General features: G+C 45.1%; 1 protein-coding gene across 1 annotated transcript; it reads right to left on the reverse strand.

The window, feature by feature from the left end:
- Positions 1 to 2,067: 2,067 nt before the first annotated feature.
- Positions 2,068 to 16,206, reverse strand: NCF4 (neutrophil cytosolic factor 4). Its single transcript, XM_083400836.1, has 10 exons — positions 16,012 to 16,206; positions 12,755 to 12,839; positions 11,206 to 11,359; positions 10,847 to 10,917; positions 8,985 to 9,112; positions 8,790 to 8,847; positions 7,952 to 8,050; positions 7,356 to 7,486; positions 5,836 to 5,901; positions 2,068 to 2,651 (listed from the first exon to the last, which is right to left on the reverse strand). The coding sequence occupies exons 1-10, from the start codon at positions 16,035 to 16,037 to the stop codon at positions 2,423 to 2,425; spliced, it is 1,047 nt and encodes a 348-aa protein (XP_083256962.1). The 5' UTR covers positions 16,038 to 16,206; the 3' UTR covers positions 2,068 to 2,422.
- Positions 16,207 to 22,436: the final 6,230 nt, after the last annotated feature.

Here is a 22,436-nt window from a genome sequence, read left to right on the forward strand (position 1 = left end):
TGGTGCCCAGAGACCCCTGGCAGCAAGTTGTGAAGGATGGGGATCCCCACAGAAGTTGGTGCTTGTGGGGGGGCGCCTGGCTCACATCCCCTCAAAATTCTGCGACCGGGGCCACAACCCCCTGCCCCCCCCCACTATCCCCCTGCATGTGCGACTTCAAAGTGTGGCTTGATGACAACCAGCTGTCCTTTGCCCCTGCCAGCTTCCTCTTTCTAGCATCTTAGGTGAGTTTGGTTGTATTTAGCTGTAAAAGAATGCATTCTCTCTTATCTCTTGGGTTTTCAGCAAGCATCGCCTCTGTCCAAGCCAGAAAGGAATGCTAATTGGTTGCGGAATTAAATTTGCATGGATTATAAGTGCCAGTGCTTTTGCAATTAGGAGAGGGAAGCTTTCAGCACACTCATGCTGGCAAGAGTGCTTGCCAAAGGTTATTCAAGCAGCAACACCAAAAAGAAAAGAAAAAATCCTCTTCTCTTCCATAACATTAAAAACTGCTGTAGAAAATATCTCTTTATACCTGTGCGCGCGCTCTCTCTCTCTCTCTGGAGCGCTTAGCACACTTGAGGGCGCTGTGGAATTAATAAATAAAATCCTCCTGGGAAAAGTGCCCTCAATCCTCCATCCAGGAAATATTTAGCAGGCTTATGGGTAGTAGGACAGTGATCCAATGCAGTACCTAAAGGGAGCTATGTGCAGACATCTTCCTTCCAGGTTGTACTTCTGTTGCAGAGAATCCACCGCTCAAACTGCATTGTGGTAGTATCAGTGAAACACACTTCAAAAGAAAGGTGTTTGGCGTTTTTTGAAAATGTGGGTGGCTCCTAAACCATGCCGAGGCAGTTTGCATGGTCTGTTATTAATTGCTCAATCCCACTTCCTCTGGATTAGAACTTCCCTTTTCCTTGAATGCATGCCGACTCTCTCAATCTGACCGCTGAGCACAGCTGCAAACACAACATGCTATTGTTTTGGATCCTCCCCACCCCCACACTGCCATGACGGACACTCATGTTTGTATCAGCCCCAAGTTCCCTTGAAACTGGTGAGTGTTGTTTCTGAATAAAAGTACTTTTGGATTTTGGTATGAAGGAAAAAAAACCAGAAGAAATGAAATCTGTCTACCCATACCCACCTAGCTTTACACTGGTGGTATAAATTCAACTCTCCTGACATATCAGGGACAGCCCCCATATTTTGAGGTCCCTTTCCCTAGAAAATCCCTTCCCCTTGTCAAGTTGAAATCTTGTTTGTCTTATTTGCTAGCATTGTCAGTCTTCAAGATTCAACCACCATTCTCTAAGCATGTTATCCCTGCACATCCCTGGTATCTCATCGTCCCCTTCCTATCATGCCTGCCCCGTGGCTCAAAATTCTGCTGCCCCAGAGAGGCCAGAGTCCTCTCCAGGGGTTCAAGGATCAAGATAGTCAGAAGAACAGGGGATCTGTCCCGCAAGAAGTCACAGAGATTTCTCTGTTAGCTGAATACCACAAAGTTCTCAAGGTGACATACAACACATTCTAAGGTCATAAACTAATTTTTTTTTTAGAAATCACATAGAATAGAATAAAAAGTGAACACACACTAATTCCCAGCAATTAACCCACTTTTCCCAAGTACATCAGTGTGATTATTGAAGCAGCAAACTAACAAAAGCCACCCAGGAGTGTTGAAATGTAGTCAGTGGCCACCTATTCAATCCTACTGCTACCTCGCCCTTGTGTGCAGGTGGCACCATTCTGACAGCATAAGCATTGTCACTCACAGTCTAAGCATCAGAAGCAGAGGGAATGATGTTTCAAAAAAGAATTATGCTCTGGCATGCTCTATAGTTCAGTGAAACCAACAATGCTGTAAACGAGCGTTCTCTAAAAACCCATTTTTTATTAGTCTTTCTACATAAATAGATGCCTTGGTAAACGTAAGCTTGTATATGGAGTAGATGGATACCCGAGTAAAGACATTTATTTACAGGGTAGCTGGAGAAATGAATTTTAAACTCATGTTTAAATGAGCTAAAGGAAACTGTTGTAGTTGCTAACCATAATATAATACTATCATGAGATTGTTAGAACCCAGAGCATGCTTATAGTAGCTTTTTTTACTACAATACAATGTTACCATATAACTTACATTAACATAATAATAAAATAATTATAATCTTCTAAATCAAGAACATAGTAGCCAAAAAGCCCACAAGAAGAGAGGTGCGTGGGTACAGTCTAACTCAACACGAGGACCTGTATTTAGGAGAAACCCAAAATAACCCTCTGTGATAATGCAATGCATATTGTTAACCAAAGAAAATGTGTAGTAAAATATGGAGAAAGTCCTGCAGGACAGTTCCACATGGTTCCAGGTTGTTGTATTACACACACACCCACACCCACACACACACCCGTTGAGCAGCACTAACAACAAGGATCATGGTTCTGTTGCTGTTTGTGCTGCGATTCCAGCTCCCGCTGGGTCATAGACACTGTAATCATCTTGCTGAGTAACATGCAGTTTCCACGGGAAGATGTGCTTCTCAAAAGGCCAACTCCTGCCCTGCTTCACCATGAGCACAACATCCTCATCAGACAGCAGGCGGATCAGATCGCCCTCAGCATCACGGTAATTCAGGGCAATATCGTCACGTGCAAACGCTCGGCTGGAAAAAGAAAAAGACGTTAATCCTATGGCTTCTTCTGATGACCCACATCCTACTGCACAAAGGTAAAGCCACTGCTCTGGCCAGTTTTGCCTATGGCCCCACCAACCCTGACCCCTGACCTCTCAGAGGCTACCAATGAATGTAGTTCTCCACCCCTGAACCACACAATCTCAGAAGGCAAGTCAGGGGGCTGCTTGTTGGAACAGAGCAAGCCATCCTCGTCCACAAGGAAAGCATACATGGCATGGGGAAGTCTGTGTTTATCCTGATGTGTTCATTTTCCATTTTCCATTTCTTTGGGTTTCTCATTTTACTAAAGTTTAGTTACCCATATTTCCAGATCTGTTTGTGATTTTCTTTTCTAAAGTCCTCACGAAAATTCAAAAGAATTTCAGTGCAAATGTCTGCTGATGTACATGCTCTTCTATGCAATTGTGCCTAGTATACAGCAAGCCCACAACTTACACTCACCTTTCTTACACAAACACAACAATACACAGGCGATCAGAAAATAAAGAAATTGGAAAAACACCGGAAAAATCAAAATGCACAGTAGAAAAATGTCAGAAGCTGGCAATCCCATCAGCAACTGCACTAACCTTGGGAGAGTGTTTGGGTGTTGTCAGAGAATCAGAGACTGATATAGGGCCCAGCGAGAGCACAGAGAACAAGCAGAGGTGGTCTCAGAGCAAGGGGACGTGATCTGGAAGCCGACCCCAGCTCTGAAGCTGGACTACGGCCAAGCTTACCGTCTTCAGCTGGCTACCGTTGAAACCCCACCCCTGTTGTGATTTCATTCCCTGAAGCAATGCCAGGCTCAGAAGAGGAAGAGGAAGACTAAGTAACACAGCCATCATTTGTTGGTAAGTGCTGTTTTTTTCTTTGTTGGATTTTTTTTTTAATGGGATTAAGGGGCCTTCCTGGCTATACGCATTTTTGGTGTTTGTGTGCAGTTCCTGGGAACTGAACCCTTGCATAAATTGTGAGCTCAGCATACACGTTTTTGCAAAGCAAATGTTCCAAAATGAAATTCTGATCATTCGCCACATGGGGCAGCCATACACAAAAGCAAACGTTCCTGGGTGTAGTCCTGGCAGCTCCTTCTGAGGAGACCAAGCTGGGGGCAGGAGAGAGAGAGATGTGAAGGCTTTGTAGTGTGACCTGAGGGTGGCAGGGTATAAAAACAATGCCCTGTGGGTGTGGCTGATTTTAGGAATGGAAGAAGAGCCTGCTGAATCCGGCCAATGGCCCCTATAGTCCACCATCCTGTTTTCACAGTGGCCAGCCAAAAGCCTGTGAGAAGCCTGCCAGCAAGACATGAGCGCTACAACCCTCTGCCCGCATACAATTCCAAGAAGCTGGAAATCAGGGACATACTGCCTCTGATAGTGGAGGTAGAACGTAGCCATTATGGTTAGCAGTCATTGAAAGCACTGCCTCCATGAATCTGTCTAAATCTTTTAAAGCCATTCCCACCCCAACCCCAACCCCCCCCCCCCCCACAAATGCAGACAAGTAGGCCAAACCAAGTTAGTTTCCATACATGTGAAAGTTTCCTGTGGTCCTCCACACAAATTTCAACTTCATTAAAAATGGTGACATGATTGATTCAGCTCTCAGGCTCCATCTGCATCACCAAACTTCAGCTGCAAGCAATATTTGTCCCTGGATCATTGGCCCTGGCTGTCCTTGGACAATATACATTTTTGAAGTTGCATGTGCTGTGCAACTGATTTGTGGCACATACATATTTCATCCTCTCCTGATTGGTTGTAGCTCTCTCTCTCTCTCTCTCTCTCTCTCTCTCTCTCTCTCTCTCTCAATAGTTACATTTTATTCTTCCTTCTATTTTCATAACACTGTCATCCGTGCAGTGGTAACATCCAGGCTGGATTACTGCAATGTGCTCTATGTGGTGCTACCCTTGAGACAGGTCACTGGGGAAGGATATCACCACCGTGTTTATACCATGAGTCACCAATTAGCTACTGGGCTAATTTCAAGGTGCTGGTTTGGGTGTATAAAGCTTTATATAGGTTGGGACCAGGATACCTGAAATAGCCTATCAGTCTTTATACAGTGGTGCCTCGCAAGACGAAATTAATCCGTTCCGCGAGTCTCTTCGTCTAGCAGTTTTTTCATCTTGCGAAGCAAGCCCATTAGCGGATTAGCGCTATTAGCGGTTTAGCGGCTATTAGCGGCTATTACAGGCTTAAGGGATTAGCGGATTAGCTGCTAAAAGGCTATTAGCAGTTTAGCGCCTTAGAAAAAGGGGGTGGGGAGCGAAAAAAAATCGCAAGAATCGCAAGACATTTGCGTCTTGCGAAGCAAGCCCATAGAGAAATTCGTCCTGCGAAGCGCATTGAAAAATGGAAAACCCTTTCGTCTAGAGCGTTTTCCGTCTTGCGAGGCATTTGTCTTGCGGGGCACCACTGTATACCCTACAGTATTGAAAACTGCACTCCCTCAGTAAGGGCCTTCTGCAGACAGCATCTTATAGGGATGTCCATTCTGCACAAAATAGGGACCAGGCCTTTAGTGTTGTGGCACCTATGCCCTTTAGATTAACAGTTAAGATTTCCTTTGTGAAAGTAGTTGAGTAGGTGCACAGGACCAAAATCAGATTAACTCACAAGCACATGTGCAAAGCCATATCAAGCATCCCAATAAGAGCAAAGCAGGAAGGACAAGACAATGAGCAGGAAGAAAGGTCCTATGCTAAAGTTAGCACTAATGGACACACTTACCAATTTATCTGTTTAATGAGCTGCTAAATTTGGCACTAAATAAAGGAAGCGGAGTGCAAATCAGGACAGTACGTAGTATTAGGTAAGGGGACTATACGCGCTAATAGCAGTGTGAGCATACCCTACACTAGAGACTTGCACTGGAATGGCAAACTAAAGACACAAATTTCCCCATTCAAAGTCCAAAGAGAAGAGCAGCACAAACAGCTTCAAGGAACAGAAGGCTCCCTCCACTTGTTAAGAGCAAAATAAATGAAGGGATTCTTTCACTTATTTTGGTTTAAGGGACCATTGAAACAATTCAACTCCTAATACAGCAAATCTTTTCCAGATACAATTGCAGAGGTCATTTGGAATTTCAGCAAAGTGCACATAAGAGCAAATGATTTCAGCATATTTTGCCTGAGAGAGCGCTTTCTTCCTGTGCTTTTTACCTTATTAATTCCATGAGGTCTTGGAATAGTGGGGTGCTGCTCAGGTCCTCCTCCACCGATATGTCCCTAAAAGAGAGAGGCACGAGGTCAGCTTGCAGCGGAAGTGCAAAAGAGGAAATCCAACAGGAAGACCTTGCTTGCACTTCACTTTTTGAACTCAGTCTGTGGCCCCTTTCCAAACTGTAGCTGTTTTGAAGAGGGGATTTGATCGCAGACCAGAAAAATCAAGTTGTGCATTAAAGTGGACTTGGTGCTCTAGCAAGACAAATCCAATTCCAAAAAGAAATCACGCCTTTCTGCAGTAGGGAAAGTAATGGGGAAATGCACAAGAAAGTGTGGGATAAGAATTGCTTAATACAACGTCTTATAACCCAGACCCTCCAAGTGTCCCTATTTTCCAGGGACGTCCCTGATTTAGAAAAGCCGTCCCAGTTTCTGATTTGATCCCGGAATGTCCCACTTTTCCTTAGGATGTCCTTATTTTCATTGGAGAAATGTTGGAGGGTATGATAACCTCTCCGCAACCCAAACAGAAAGCATGCTCAACAAATAGCAGACTTTGTAAAATCTTGTGGCAAACTTTGTGCAAACAAATTGGGAGAAATGCTCAACAAACAGGTCATCTGGAAACAACCTGACATTGTATCAGTGCTTAAATGGCAAATACACAAACACCCCATGTTCCAGTAAGAAAGGCATGTGTGTGTTTAAATGGCCGGGTTTTGTGGAAACTCTGCATATAGGACTTCAGGGGTTCTTGAATATGCAAGTTCTCTCTCCAACTCAGCATAAAGATTAGCATTTCGCAACAACAACAACATTCAGAGCAATGAATCAGGTGCATTATCTAGTATCTCTAACAACTACCTTGCAAGCTATGTCAGAACTATTAATTCCCACATTGTTAGGTGGGAGGATTCAAGAGGCAGCAGTTTCCTTAAACCATCTGCTGAATTTACAGTGGAGGCAAGAGTCTCCTCTTCAACTAGGCCTTGGGCTGATTAACATCTGATACCCTTTTTAAATATGTTTGTGGGAAGCAATGGGGAGGATTATTGGTTTGTGGGGGTGTTGTTCTTGTTTTTATTATGTATTTTGTGTTTTTAGCTTGTATTTTCATGTTGTGAACTGCCCTGAGATGAAGGGGGGTATACAAATTTAATAAATAAAAATAAAGGGTCAATCCAGGTTGCTGCCATAGCTCCCCAGAAGCAGCAATTCCAAGCCTTTCTATCCAGCCCTCGGCACTCTCCCCAAACCACACATCTTCCCCAGCCACATCCCCTGTCCCCAGACAATGCCCCTCCTTGAATAGTTCACCTGGCTGAAATGCGTCACTGACCTCTGATAATGCTGTTCGTTTGCCTGGGTGGAGGATAGGAAGAGGTGCGTGTGGAAACTATCCTAGGGAATTTACCTTCTTTGCTCCACCCATTTTTGCCTCTGGCCCCACCCACTATTGGTTACCCAGAACAGAAGGTGGCCCCACGTCTGAAGAAGTTTCCCCACCCCTGCATTACCTGATGCTGCTGACATTGTCATCATGATAATAGCAGCGCAGCCAGTTGATGGTGTCCTCTTCCTGTGGGAGTTCTTTGATGATATCCACAAAAGCACATGGGAAAATTCCAGTGGCATCTCGGACAGTTCCCTGGGACAAGATGGTGGGGACAAGCAGTGTCTTTAAAAGGGTGGCACACCTCTATGGTTGCGCGAGAGCACCATGGCAAGAATTTGTTGACTATGGATGTGGCACAGGATCTCCTATGATGAGCGCAGTGAAAAGGAGATCTTCGTAAGAGGGAATGAGGGGGCTGGGAAATGAGCTGCAGAAGACGAGGGCAGTAAGTAAAAGTGCCATTAATGACAAAAATCTGCCCAAAAAGCAGCAAACTATGCACAACAACACAGCTGTCTAGATTGTCCATTTAAAACATACACACACTTCTGACCTGGAGTGGAATCACAAATCCATCCTCAAACATTGGTGATGTCTTTATCTATCCAGCAATGGCAATAAAGCTAATCCAGCCCCTGATTAATAGCACACTCCAAGCTGGGTAGACATTAGAAATCAAGCCAGTAATATATGATCAGATAAGGCCTTGATATTTACCTCAAACCAGTGCTTGTTGACCCTGCTGAGCAAATAAATCAAGTCTCCCTTCTTGAAGCTCAGTTCCAGTTTAGTGGACCCAGTAAAATCGAACAGTGCCTATCAAAAGAACCAAACAAATAAAGTAACAGAACTGGAGGGATGGATTGAGTCTAGGCTCACAGAAGAAAAAGATCACATCCCCATAGTTCCAGTCGTTGAAGGCGATGTCCAATAAATGAGATTGCAGAGTTTATTATTCTATTGCACACACACACCCTGACTTCAACTATATTTCTCCTATCTATTAAGCTTGGTTTCCCACAACGTGAAAACCCAGCACTCTGGATTGTTGCTCCCAAACAAGCTAGGATCAAGCCAGGATTGTAAACTAGAGTTTAAGGTTAGTTTATGAATCCCAAACTAGGGTGACCCATGGTATCTAAAGAATATGCTCTCCTAAGCCAAAATACGTATTTGCACAAGCTGGGTAACTCAGGCTATGTTACTTTAACAAACCTTTTGGTATTAGAAACATAGGGCTTATCCACACCCCCGTACACCCCACCCTTTCCCCCAAGGAAACCTGTTATTTAATATTGAATAAGAAGAAATGGCAATTGGGCTTTTGATGGATTGCTGTTTGTCCCAATTTAGTGCTGAAGAGAGGGTTTTCTGGGGGAAAGCAGCAGGGCAAAGGCAAAACTGCTTGAACCCAGACCTAGAAAACATGGAAAACTGCTCAGACACATGCTTTCCAGGCATAGGACAAGGGAAGTGTTGATGAGCCGCTACATTCCATATCTTCAAAGAAATTCAATCTTATGCACCTCTGCGACTTGCTGTATAAGGTACCCACCTCTGCCCGCGGGGCTGCCAGTCGGTCAAAGCCAGGTTCCTGGGGTGAAACGCTCTTGCTGTCACCAAGAAGAGGGAGAGCAATGTGTCATTTGGATGCATGGCCATGAAGCTACAAGATTAAATTCCAGGCAGGTAAAAAAAAGGGGGGGATGTCTTATTTATTTGGCAGAAAGACTGGGGAGGAGATACTCACACACGACGGGTACGTGGGCGAAGCCTTCGCAGCCCCTGAGGTACCTGCTGACTGTCAAACTCCGACTGGTAGAAAAACAATCGGACATCTTCATCTAGCAGCAACCAGGCTGGGAAGCTAAGCAATTTCTGGGTCAAAGGAAAACGAGAGGGGGGTATATGAATATGGGACATTACCCCTGGTAAGATTCTGCTCCAGAGCAACACGAGATCTCTCTGGGGCTGTTCACCCCCACCCCACCCATCTATAATGAATATAACGCAGGTGGCGCTGTGGTCTAAACCTCTGAGCCTCTTGGGCTTGCTGATCAGAAGGTTGGCGGTTTGAATCCTCACGACGGGTGAGCTCCCATTGCTCTGTCCCAGCTTCTGCCAAACAACAGGTCGAAAGCACCCCAGTGCAAGTAGATAAATAGGTACCAATGCTGCAGGAAGGTAAGCAGCATTTCTGTGTGCTCTGGTTTCCGTCGCGGTGTTCCATTGTGCCAGAAGCAGTTTAGTCCTGCTGGCCATATGACCCAGAAAGTTGTCTGTGGACAAGCGCCGGCTCCCTCGGCCTGAAAGTGAGATGAGCGCCGCAACCCCATAGTCGCCTTTGACTGGATTTAACCATCCAGGGGTCCTTTACCTTTTTTACCTTTTACCTTACAATGAATATGTGGGAGTGAAGTAGGATTTTGTGTATTGGCACCACTTCTTAAACACTGATATATGTACAACATTAAGGAGAAAGAGTTCTGTGTGACTATAAAGCTGTACCTCTGGGGTGGGAACCGCAAATGCAGCCCCCTCACATAATCGCTGAACGAGTGAGGGGGGTGCTAGGAATATCCACTACTGTGCAGAATCCTCTCAACTATTAGGTCAGAGTTGGGCAACAACAGGCTTCAAGTTGCACTTTGGGCCTAAGCGTCTGATTGGGAGGTCAGTACTATAACCCATTCATTGCGAGTTATTTCCCCTTGATGAGAAGGTACGTTCTTGCAGGTTTCCTTAGCCTTTTCCTGATATGTTGTAGTTAAGCCAAAGTTGTCAGGTTAGCACATAACGGCTGACCTGAAATTATGTGATCTGATGATGCAAGAGAAAAATTAGCTGTACCCCATATTTGCCCACATTATATTTTAGAAAACTGTTGGCTTCATCTACATTTTTTAAAATGTTATTATATCTATTATTATTATTATTATTATTATTATTATTATTATTATTATAAAAATGCAATAAAACTATATATGTATATAGTTTTATTGTATTTTTAATATTTTGTTGGGTATAAATTATTATTATTATTATTATTATTATTATTATTATATCTAGACATAGGTAAGTTATATCATCATCATTATGTGGTATATAAATCTCGTTAAATAGAAAATGAAAATTCTTCTACGTGTTCATAGTGGCCCCATTGTATGTGTGGAGGAGTGATTTTAAAATCTATGAATTTGGCATGGGTTCATTCCTACAAAATGGATTGCATTCGTTAGTGTCCTTTACTGAAGCCAAATGCAGCAAGGAAAATAATAACATTCAAGCTGGCTTAGCGGTCATTCCCTTCCCTTAGCAACCTCTGGTAATTATAGTTCTAGAAGGGTGGGCAGTGATCGCCAAGGAACTATTCCGAGCTCCTTCACCAAACTACAGTTCCCAGAATTCTTTGGAGGAAGCCGTGACGGCAAAGTTCATATGAAACAAATGCAATTCTTTGCCTTGGTGCTTCCCCGGTTTTTTGAGCCATATTTGAATGCCGTTGGAGTGGAATAGTGCTCATTCATATCCTGCATAGGTTTTGCATTCAGTTTATGATCCAGTATAATGACAACTTCATGCACCAGTGTGGACAGTTCTTCCCAGAGTTACCTTCATGTACGCATTGAGTACTGGGATTCGGCTGTCAGCAATCTCCCTCTTTGCGCCAACATAAACTTTTCCTGGAAAACACCAAATTAAGTGATTCAGAAAAGAGTGAAATCCGAAGAATAATTACATTCTGATCCACACATTAGCCTGGTAGGTATAGATCAGGGCAGTTTGTATCTGAATTCATAAATAATGAATTCCTCAAACATCTCCAGACACAAGTGCTGGAAAATCCAAAGGAGGAACACATGGGAAGCATCTGAATTTACTGTTATCCAGTTACTCAGCCACTCTGAATGATACTTTAAAAGATTTATCTAAGAATGAAAGACAGGTATAGGAAAGTTTTTATGTCTTACCAGGCAGGACAGGGAGTAGACAGCAAAAGCGACTGTTTCTGCTTTCTGAACCATATCTTTCCTCTAGCTTGGCATGCAAGTTATAGAACTGGCTGTAACGGCGGAATATCATATACCTGCCTCCACCTCTTGTTTTCACCTCGATCACAAAGACCTGGAAGAGAAGAAGACACCAGTTAAAGGACATTGGGCAGCGTGACTTGGAAAGGCCTGGAAAACTAGTGTCAAAATAGACTAGGGATGGAGAACCTGTGACCCTCAATGTTGTTGGACTACAATTCCTATCATCTCCCATCACTGGCTATGTGAGCTGCGGCTGATGGGAGTTGGAGTCATCTTGAGCGCTGCAGATTCCACATCCCTGGAAAAGAACTATGGGGTGTGAATTAATTGGACCTGTAGCCTGACTTAGCTTAAGCTTCTTATACCCTTAAAACAAGCAGGGGAAAGACAGGAACATACAAATATGCAAACCATCTTTCTGTGCTTGACTTTCTCAGTGGCGCTGGAGTATAAGTGGGTTTTGCACTGAATACTGAGAACATGATACAACCATTTAGGCTTCAATTCTCAGAGAACTGTAGTTTATTGTTATGTACAAAACCAGAACCAGGATTAATGTTAACTGTGGTTTAGGCCCAGGTTGAAGTGGCCTTGTTTCCTCATACCATAGCTAACACAAATCAGAGTTTGTCTGCTCTGCACATAATCTCAAACCATGGTTAGCTGAAAACAGAAATGAACACTTCTTATTTCCTCTGCTTGGCTGCTCCAGAGGAGGTGGGGGGGGGAGAGCTTCTGCTCCCAAGTTCATTCACATAACACTAAACTATGGTTTAGCATTATGTCCTAATGCATATTTAGGCAGAATCTTATGCACAATTCCCTGTGATTAAGTCCCACTGAGTATCTCAGGGGCTTTTGTTGTTGTTGTTTAGTCATTTAGCCGTGTCCAACTCTTCGTGACCCCATGGACCAGAGCCCGCCAGGCACTCCTGTCTTCCACTGCCTCCCGCAGTTGGGTCAAACTCATGCTGGTAGCTTCGAGAACACTGTCCAACCATCTCGTCCTCTGTCGTCCCCTTCTCCTTGTGCTCTCCATCTTTCCCAGCATCAGGGTCTTTTCCAGGGAATCTTCTCTTCTCATGAGGTGGCCAAAGTACTTCTGAGTAAACATCTATGGCAGAGCAAAGAACCTGTGGCCCTCCAGATATTGTTAGACTACAACTCCTCATCAGTCCCCAGCCAGCATGGCCAATGATGGGAGTTGTAGCACAACAACATCTGGAAGGAGGCAGGTTCCCCAATCAGAATGTACAGGATTACATTATCAGGGAATGTTGCTTATGTTCGAAAGAGTCTAACAGATAAGGCTGTGTAATAACCATCAGTCATCACAGTACTGTATTGTGAAATTTAGTGCTGTGAAGCAAGTAATTTCCCTTGTGAAATGATACATTCTGTTTGCCTTAAAAGGAAACATTTCCTGCAGTTCCAGTTTCCCCATCAATCCCCAGATCAAAACTCATAAGAAAAGTCCTTCTCTTACGTAGTAACTAGAGAAGCCTCTCTTCTCCTCAATGTCTGCGATGTTAGCAGAAACAGGCACATCATCGGGAAGCTGGTCAAAATCACTGGAAAACAAGTGAAGAGATTACCGTATCGGCCTGAATATAAGCCGCACCCGCAAATAAGCTGCACCTTTAAAATTTGGAGGCTTGTAAGAGGCTTGGGAGCCGCAGACGGGATGAGTGCCGTTGCCCCGGGCTCCCGGGCTGCTTCTTGGGGGGGGGGGGGACCCATGCCACTTTGCTGGCAGCATAAGGTCGCACTTTAACTTTTCACGATCAGAATTGGGGGGGGGGGAGTGTGGCTTATATTCGGGCCAATATGGTATTAGTGAAGACAATGACAGCTGTTACTATGGTGGCAGTCATGATGCAAGAGACATCTACCCCACCCACCTATGAATTAAAAATCAGGGTGTATTACAAATACAAATAATACAGTGGACGCTCAGGTTGCGAACGTGATCCATGCGGGATGCACGTTCGCAACCCGCAGCATTCACAACTCGCAGCAGTGCATCTGCTCATGCACAGGTTTGGCGCTTCTGCACATGCACAAAGCACAATTTAGTGCTTCTGCACATGCACGACCGCCAAAACCCAGAAGTAACCTGTTCTGGTCCGTAACCCAAAAAAACGTAACCTGAAGTGTCTGTAACCCGAGGTATGACTGTACAAAGAATGAAAAAGCACAAACAATAGTCACATTGGTACCCAAAGCCCTAAATGACTTAGTCCCCCAAAATCTAAGAACATAAGGACCCAAGAAGAGCCTGCTGGATCAGGTCAATGACCCATCTAGCATCCTGTTCTCTTAGCGGCCACCTGTGGGAAACTCAGGAGCAGACCCAAGCATAAGAGCCCTCTCCCCTCCTGCAGTTTCTAGCAACTGGTATTCAGAAGCATTGCTGCCTCCAGCCATAGAAGCAGAGCAGAGCCATCATGGCTAGCTTCCATTGATAGCCTTAAACTCCATGAAAATCCTCTTTTAAAGCCATCCAAGTTGGTGTCTAGCTGAAAGGCCACCTACATCCCTACAGGCCACATTGGGTGTCAGGGCAGGCAAACAGGCTCGTTTGGTAGTTCCACCACTCTCGGAAATGTGGGGGGTAGTGACCTGGAAGAGGGCTTTCTCAGTGGCACTCCTAAATTGCGGAACTCCCTCGCCACAGAGGTGCACCTAGCACCTCTGTTGTAGAACATTCACCATAAACTGAATAGCTTTCCCCTTTGGCAGGTAAAGCATTGTGGTTTTGCAGGACCCATCTCTCTTGTTGAATCTAGACTGCTCTGTTTTGGTTGAAATGGTTTCACTTGTTCTTATAATTGTAACTGTTATAAACAATTAAAACTGCATACTACAGTGAAGGTGAAGGATGGGTAAGAAATCAGATGAATGAATGAATGAATGAATGAATGAATGAATGAAACAAGCAAGATATTTTGCTACCTGACGCAAAGGACAAGATGGCAATCTGTTCCATTCCACCTAAAATAGCCAACTGAACAGCAGTGATGGACAAAGTAAAAAGGTAAAAGTAGAGGACATGGATGACACTGTGGTCTCTTGGGCTTGCCTATCAGAAGGTTGGTGGTTCGAATCCCCACGGTGATGGGTCAGTGCTCCCTACTGCACCTGAGAACAGTAGGTTACTTTAGGGCAGAGCTTTCCAAACTGTGTGTGGCGACACATTAGTGTGTCAGCTGCAGTGTGTAGGTGTGTTGCGCGAATGCTCCCCGCGCTCCTCACGGGGCTGGAAAGGGGTTAGCTTAACCTCCAGTTTGGCCCAAGCATATCTTTACCTTAACCTTTTATGACATCAGGTGAAGGGCAGGTGACGATGGTTTGGCCAAAGCAGCCTCGTGGACCAAATGAGGATGACCAAATGACTGGCCTGGTTAGGCCTGCAGGCTGAAGATTCCCCACCAGTGAGTTGAAGAATTGAAACAGTTTATAATTTAAAACTAGAGGGGCCAGCTGCAAAAGGGGACAGGGCTCTCACTCCTCAAATAGTTGTGTAGAAGAAGGAATTTTACCAGGTATTCCTTGCAAAAGGAGTCCTGCCCTCTTTTGCATCTAAGACCAGGGCCACCTTAGTATTTGCTCAGGTCTTGTAGGACTCTCTCCCGCAAAAGGCAGAGGGCCTTCTCGGTAGTGGCGCCCTCCCTGTGGAACACCCTACCACCAGATGTCAAAGAGAACAACAACTACCAGACTTTTAGAAGACATCTGAAGGCAGCCCTGTTTAGGGAAGCTTTTAATGTTTGATGTATTACAGTATTTTAATATATATTTTTGAAGCCTCCCAGAGCGGCTGGGGAAGCCCAGCCAGATGGGTGGGGTATAAATAATAAATTATTATTATTATTACTATTATTATTACTATTATTATTATTATTATTATTATTATTATTATTAAAAGAAGCTCACCAGCGTTTGACATTGTTATGTTTTCTAGAGGCAGATCCAAACATTGGATCAAGTAGACAAACTTTCCAGAAAGCTGTTCAAATGAGAGTGGCCAAATGAGAAGAGGACTGTAGGCTCCTGCATTTCCAACAGTCTTGTACCTGGGTAGGCAAACTAAGGCCTGGGTGCCAGATCCGGCTCAATCGCCTTCTAAATCCGGCCCACGGGCGGTCTGGGAATCAGCGTGTTTTTACATGAATAGAATGTGTGCTTTTACTTAAAATGCATCTCTGGGTTTTTTGTGGGGCATAAGAATTCGTTCATTCTCCCCCCGCCCCCCCCCCAAAAGAATATTGTCTAGCCCCCCACAAGGCCTGAGGGACAGTGGACCGGCCCTCTGCTAAAAAAGTTTGCTGACCCCTGCTCTTATAGAAGAGGATTGCTTGACAATCTTTTCTTCCAGTGGAGGCTAATGGGGCAGTGCCCCACCAACCTCAGTCTGTCCTCAGTCACCCTCCACCTGCCTGCCTTCTTACTTACATCCAGTCCACTGGGTGGCCCTGGCAGCTGCCCCCTCTTTGCAGAACTCAGCAGGGAGGAGGATAGAAGCAAAACCAGGATTAATGGCCTCTGCCTGTCATTGGCTCTGGCTCCCCCTATTGCTGGGCTGCCTGCCTTCTGTGCTACCAGTTCCAATGGGTGCCCACCATCACTGCCCTCTTCTACACAACTATTAAAGGTGTGAGAGCCCCCTGTCCCCCTTTGCTCCTGACATTTTCTTTCAAGCAAAAGCTAGAGTATCCAGGAGAAAGTGTCTGAGGGACTCACCTCTCACCTCGCAGCTGTTGAGACATTCCTACAGTTCCTTGTCAGCACGAGAGCCAAAGGGATTAATGGTCCTTCAGCTTCTCCACACCTCAGACAGCTCAGGCAAGGCAAACTCAGCACCCTGCCTTGGCCTAAAATGTGCGCTGCAAACTCTCTACGAGGCTTCAGAGACCTCCGAATACTTCTCTGTTTTCAGAAGAGTCTGACTTTTATCGGCCTTCCCCTCCCTCGTCCAATTTGAGGAAGTGCAACTGAAAGAACGGGGCTTTTGAAACAGAGAGAAGAGTTGTGCATACGCCTGTGTCAAAAATGCTTGACCCTATTTTAAAACACACACACATGCACAAGTAAGGCCAAACTGCAATAGAAGCCAGTTTCCCACCCAAGTAAATATTGACACCTGAACAAAGCTGTGAGATTTGGGCTCTGGAGCATTCAAAAGGCAGCAACCCACCCAACCCCCTTTCTGAAGAACCCACTTGCACAAATGTAAAATGACTCAGTCAGGATGTGCCATGCAGAGAATACACTCAGGGTGAAATGAGGACACATTTTTGCATTTAAGAGGGGTTAAATTGGCAGGAAAGGGTTAATTCCTCCCCTCCATGCCTATTCTGACCCTATTGATTATCAGCCCCCTCCTCCTGTCCCTCTGATGCTATTTTGGTTTTTGAAACCTGCATGTTAAATGCAAAGGTGTTTAAAGTGAAAATGAGAGCATATTCGCTAGGCAGAAACTCTGCTTAGATAAATGACTTTTGAGTTTCTCCAGGGTGCAGCACACTTTCTACAGGCCACCTGCCAATCTGCAGGCCCTTCTTGCATGTAAAGTGGCCTTAAAGTGTGGTGCTGCCACCTAGAGTGGTGGGAGGGGAACCTTGGAGCTCATATCTGCAAAGAGGGAACACTTATATTTTCAGAGAGGGGACAGAGAAGAAGAAGAGTTTGGATTTGATATCCCGCCTTTCACTCCCTTTAAGGAGTCTCAAAGCAGCTAACATTCTCCTTCCCTTCCTCCCCCACAACAAACACTCTGTGAGGTGAGTGGGGCTGAGAGACTTCAGAGAAGTGTGACTAGCCCAAGGTCACCCAGCAGCTGCATGTGGAGGAGCGGAGACGCGAACCCGGTTCCCCAGATTACGAGACTCTTAACCACTACACCACACTGGCTCTCTCCACTGACGGCCAGATTCCTTTCAATGAGCCTTCCAGAGCTCACATGCCAAGGGGACAAAGCTGCAAATGTAAATTTTTATTGTCAGTCGCACCAACAGTGATGCAACCGCCATTTTGGGCCCACCAAGCTTGAATACGGGGGGAAAGGTGTCCCAATTTGAAGTTTGAAGGACAGGGGACACTTTTGTGCAAAAACAGGGCAAACCTGTTTTTCTAGGGATGGGTGGCAACCCTAATGACGATACAAGGCAAAGGGGTGAGGAGAAATCACTATTAACAATAAATCCAAGTGGGACAAAACACAATCATAGAATAAAATTCACCATTCCTAAAGAGTGGAAAGAAAGTTAACAGATAATTAAAAAAAACATTCCAGGTGCTGGTTTTGTTGCACTGCAGGGAACCACAGCAGTCTGCCTTCCCAGAGTTTCCAGAGAAGAAGGATTGATTGTTCAACCACTCTAGGAACTGCAGCCTTGCAATGGGGGTGTCCTAACGAGTCTTAGCAACCTTAACAAATTACAGCTCCCAGGATTCTTTGGGCAGGGTAGCCATGGGCTGGTTAAAAGTGGCATGATATTGCTTTAAATGTGTAGCACAGATGAGGCCTTTGTTTCTCGAGCAGTGCTGACTGTGTCCAGTCCTCATGTAACCCAAGAAGGCAGACTCAGCACCACCTTTCCTTTCTCCGGGGTGTCTGTTAACAGAACTTTCTAACCACAGTCCTTGTGCTTCCTCCTCAGAAAACCCGAGGGACATGAGAGGCCAGATCACCATGCACAAAAGCTAGATCCGGCCTGTTGGTTCATGAGGGAAAGGGGAAGAGAGATTACTTTTTACACATGGCATGTAAAGCGTTTGAGGAAGCCACATGCTCTGGGCCTGCATACATGAATGTTGTTAATTTGGGAGAGATGAAAGAAAGAGAGAGGCACCCCTACATCTACTGTGTGTATAACCCTGAGGTCAAAACAAACAAATTCTGTTAGACTGCATGTCCATATTTCAGCTAAGATAGGGTTTACGTTTCATCTAGAGATGCAGGAAATTCAAAAATGCAGAGCCAGTTTGGTGTAGTGGTTAGAGTATAGGACTAGGACCTGGGATGCAGCAGATCTATGTATTTGCAATAGTAATTTTAATTAAATTAAGGTATTTATACTTCTAACATTTCAAAAATTTGCTGAACCACAGAACAGTGTCGGTGTGTTTCCTATGTTACCCTTCAAACATTTCACACTCTTAAAAGTGGTTTAACAGAAGTTTAAGATTTGGTGAAATGTACTGCTTACAGTTCAATTTTCTTCCCACCAACCCCTATGACTTCAACTGTCTTGAAATTTTACATCTCTGGTGGGGGCAACGTTGCATTACATCTCCAGCTCTAAATGCATCTGGCAGTGCTTAGCAATATGATTCTCCATCACTTTATTTTTCTGGTTAAAAAAAAGAAAGAAATCTCCCAACAGAGGTGAATTCAGGAGAGGACATGAGCATTGTTCCTGAGACAGCACAGATATATAGCAGAAATAATATCACGCATATCCACTGTCAGATTTTATACATAGTTTTGTCACAAAGTATTTATTTCTGAATCAGATCAGCAGTTCTTAAGATCTATTTGAAATTCCTGTGTGTTCTGGTTTCACCTTAAACCAGTGCAAGGTTTCACATCCACAAGAGCCAAGTTACCATGCAGCCCTGTGCATATCTGCTCAAAAGTAAATCCTATTGAATTCAGAGACACTTGAATCCGGTGTGCAGGATAGCAAACCCAGATAAGGTACCATATCTATTCAAAGGGGGGAAAGGTAAGGATTATGAAACACCAGGTGATTTTTGTAATGCAAAGTCATGTCTCCTCGAGGTACCCTTCTCCAGCTTTTCAAGTATTTTCTCTTTGTCCAGGGAATGCTATAAAAGGGGCGCTAAATAAATTCTTCAGTATTCACTGTGCCCTCTCCACAGGTTAATTGCTTGCCTTTTTGAGCTGTGGGCTTAAGCCTATTTAAAGAACCAGCTCTGTGCTTTTGCCTCTGCGCAGGTTAACAAGGGCACATACAGATATTAATTGTTTTGAGCCTTAGAAACAGCATCTTTCTCTGGATCTCCCACACACTTCTAAGTTCTTTTGTCACACTGACTTTTACATTGTGGGATTTGCTACGGTTTCCCAGCCTCTTAAGATCGCAAGCGCATTTTATTTCTCTTGCACACCTGAACCCCGGCCGTCTTCCAATGAGGGCAGAGCAGCATTGTATCCTCACAAGAACAGGGTGATGTAGGTTAGATCAGGATGAGTGCTGACGGCTTGACTGTGGCAATGCACTGAAATTCACAGCCCAAAGAGGACTGGAGCCTGGAGGTTTATGCACAACCCCAACACTATCCGTGCCTTTTCTTTGCAATACAGACCATACAATATACTAATGTTTTATAGTACAGTGATTAAAAATAAAATGTGAGCTGGAGGTTCCCTGTTTAAGGTGTTGTTGTTTTGCATACCATTTGGGGTGTCTGGATGTGACATGGCCCCTGAACCCACCAGCAATCCAGACACAGAGCCAGAGGCTGTAGAGCTTAAGGAGCCAGATCAAGTTCAAGGCTCTCAGCTGACCAGTGGAGACCAGGACACCAGTGGGCCTGAGGTTGCTGGACAGGAGCCCCCAGAAGAACCACTCAGACCTGTAGGGCCAGAATATGGATTCCCACTGGCACCAACAGCATTGGGAAGGAGGCTACAGAACAGAGGAGGAGGAGGAAGAGGAGTGCCCATCTTCAGGCCAGAGGGTTGGCCTCTGATGTTCTCCACCAGGGGATAGAGGCTGGAGGAGGGAGTCTGGGGACTAGGACTTTAAAGGCCTCCTTCTGCTTTCAACCTCTGACTGGAGCAAATTGCTTACTTGGAGCTCTCCGGGGTGCTGCAGCTTTTGACGAGCCCCACACTTCCTCTGGCATTGGACCAGGACAAGACAAGGGAGCTGGACAAGGTCTGCTGCACACAGTCCACAAATCTCCTTTCAAGGTTTTCCCCTCTCTGAGCACCAGATTGAGCTGCTCTGGAGGAACAGATTAATGGATGTTGCATTTGAGCTGCTTGGCTGCTCTTCAGAGACATTGTTGAAGAATGAGATGCCACGAAACACCATCAGCATATTCCTGAGCAGCACTAAAAGCCTAGGCTAGAGCACCTACCGTCACACAAATGTCTTCCTTTTCAAAGGAACTTGGAGGCCAGAGCTAGCCCTGCCATTTTGTCAGAGGGAGGTGGCAGCCTCAGGCAGCAGATGCTGCAGGACATGGAGTGGTGGTGAGGTGGTGAGCTGTGTGTGTGAAATGTCTGTCCTGTACTCAAAAAGCCACTGATAAGAACAGAAGAAGCCCCCTGCTGGATCAGGCCAATGTCCCATCTAGTCCAGAATCCTGATCTCACAGTGGGCAGCCAGAGGGTGTGGTCCTGTTTTCCAGGGCTCAAGTAAGATTCAGCCACCATCTTCTCTTTTGTTTCAGGTAGCAAAATGCCTCTGGACTGGACCTGCTGGAGACAACAACAACAGCAACATTCTACTGCCTGAGTGTCAGGGACTGGACAGATAGAAGGAATGGTGGAGACCACCCCACCCCCAGCCTGAACCTTCCAGAGAAAAGCAAGAAAGTATAGATTTACCACAGTGGTTTGCAGGAGGTCACAGCTCAGAGGTAGATGAGGGGCAAAGTTGGGAAATAATGGGAGAAGAGGAGGGGGAAGCAGAGCTGGAGCAGCTGGCTGACTCACTATCACTAGAAAACATTCCAGACCCCCTTCTCCCAGAACCCGGCAAGCATTGAAAGTAGGAGAGCAAAGAGCTCAGAGACAAATGGCCCTAAGCAGCCACCGTAAGGTGGGTGGTGCTGTTGATGATTGAGGAGGGAAGCGGGGTGGGGATTACTCAGAGCAACACCATTACTCCAAAAGGTTGCATTTCTAAGCCTCTCTCTGTGAATATTGAATAAAAGACATTAGTAGGAACCTTCCTTATCTATCTATTCCTGGAAGCCTACCATAGGGGGATCAGATTCCCTGACGCCTGACACTGAGGAAGAACAGCAAATGGTACCCCACACTCACCCACAGAATGAACTCAGGCTTGCTAGAGAGGTTAAAAGCAACAAAAAAGGCTTCTATGGGTATGTTCGTAGCAAAAGGAAGAACAAAGAAACAGTGGGGTCACTCAGAGGAGAAGATGGTGAAATGCAAACAGGGGACACAGAAAGGGCTGAACTCCTCAATGCCTTCTTTGCCTCAGTCTTCTCCGATAAAGAAAACAATGCCCGACCTGAAGAATTTGGAGGAAATGATTCAGCAGAGGAAACACAGCCCAGAATAACTAAGGAGATAGTACAAGAATACTTGGCTAGTTTAGATGTATTCAAGTCTCCAGGGCCAGATGAACTGCATCCAAGAGTATTAAAAGAACTGGCAGATGTGATCTCAGAACCACTGGCAGTCATCTTTGAGAATTCCTGGAGAACAGGCGAAGTCCCGGCAGACTGGAGGAGGGCAAATGTTGTCCCTATTTTCAAAAAGGGGAAAAGAGAGGACCCAAATAATTACCGCCCAGTCAGTCTAACATCAATACCAGGGAAGATTCTGGAGCAGATCATTAAGCAAACAATCTGTGAGCACCTAGAAAGGAATGCTGTGATCACCAATAGTCAGCATGGATTTCTGAAAAATAAGTCATGTCAGACTAACCTGATCTCATTTTTTGACAGAATTACAAGCCTGGTAGATGAAGGGAACGCAGTGGATGTAGTCTACCTTGATTTCAGCAAGGCATTTGACAAGGTGCCCCATGATATTCTTGTAAAGAAGCTGGTAAAATGCGGTCTTGACTATGCTACCACTCAGTGGATTTGTAACTGGCTGACTGACCGGACCCAAAGGGTGCTCATCAATGGTTCCTCTTCATCCTGGAGAAGAGTGACTAGTGGAGTGCCACAGGGTTCTGTCTTGGGCCCGGTCTTATTCAACATCTTTATCAACGACTTGGATGATGGACTCAAGGGCATCCTGATCAAATTTGCAGATGACACCAAACTGGGAGGGGTGGCTAACACCCCAGAAGACAGGATCACACTTCAAAACGACCTTGACAGATTAGAGAACTGGGCCAAAACAAACAAGATGAATTTTAACAGGGAGAAATGTAAAGTATTGCACTTGGGCAAAAAAAATGAGAGGCACAAATACAAGATGGGTGACACCT

The sequence above is a fragment of the Podarcis tiliguerta genome, assembly GCF_965153285.1.
Source record: "Podarcis tiliguerta genome assembly, chromosome: 10".
Classification (NCBI taxonomy): Eukaryota; Metazoa; Chordata; class Lepidosauria; order Squamata; family Lacertidae; genus Podarcis; species Podarcis tiliguerta.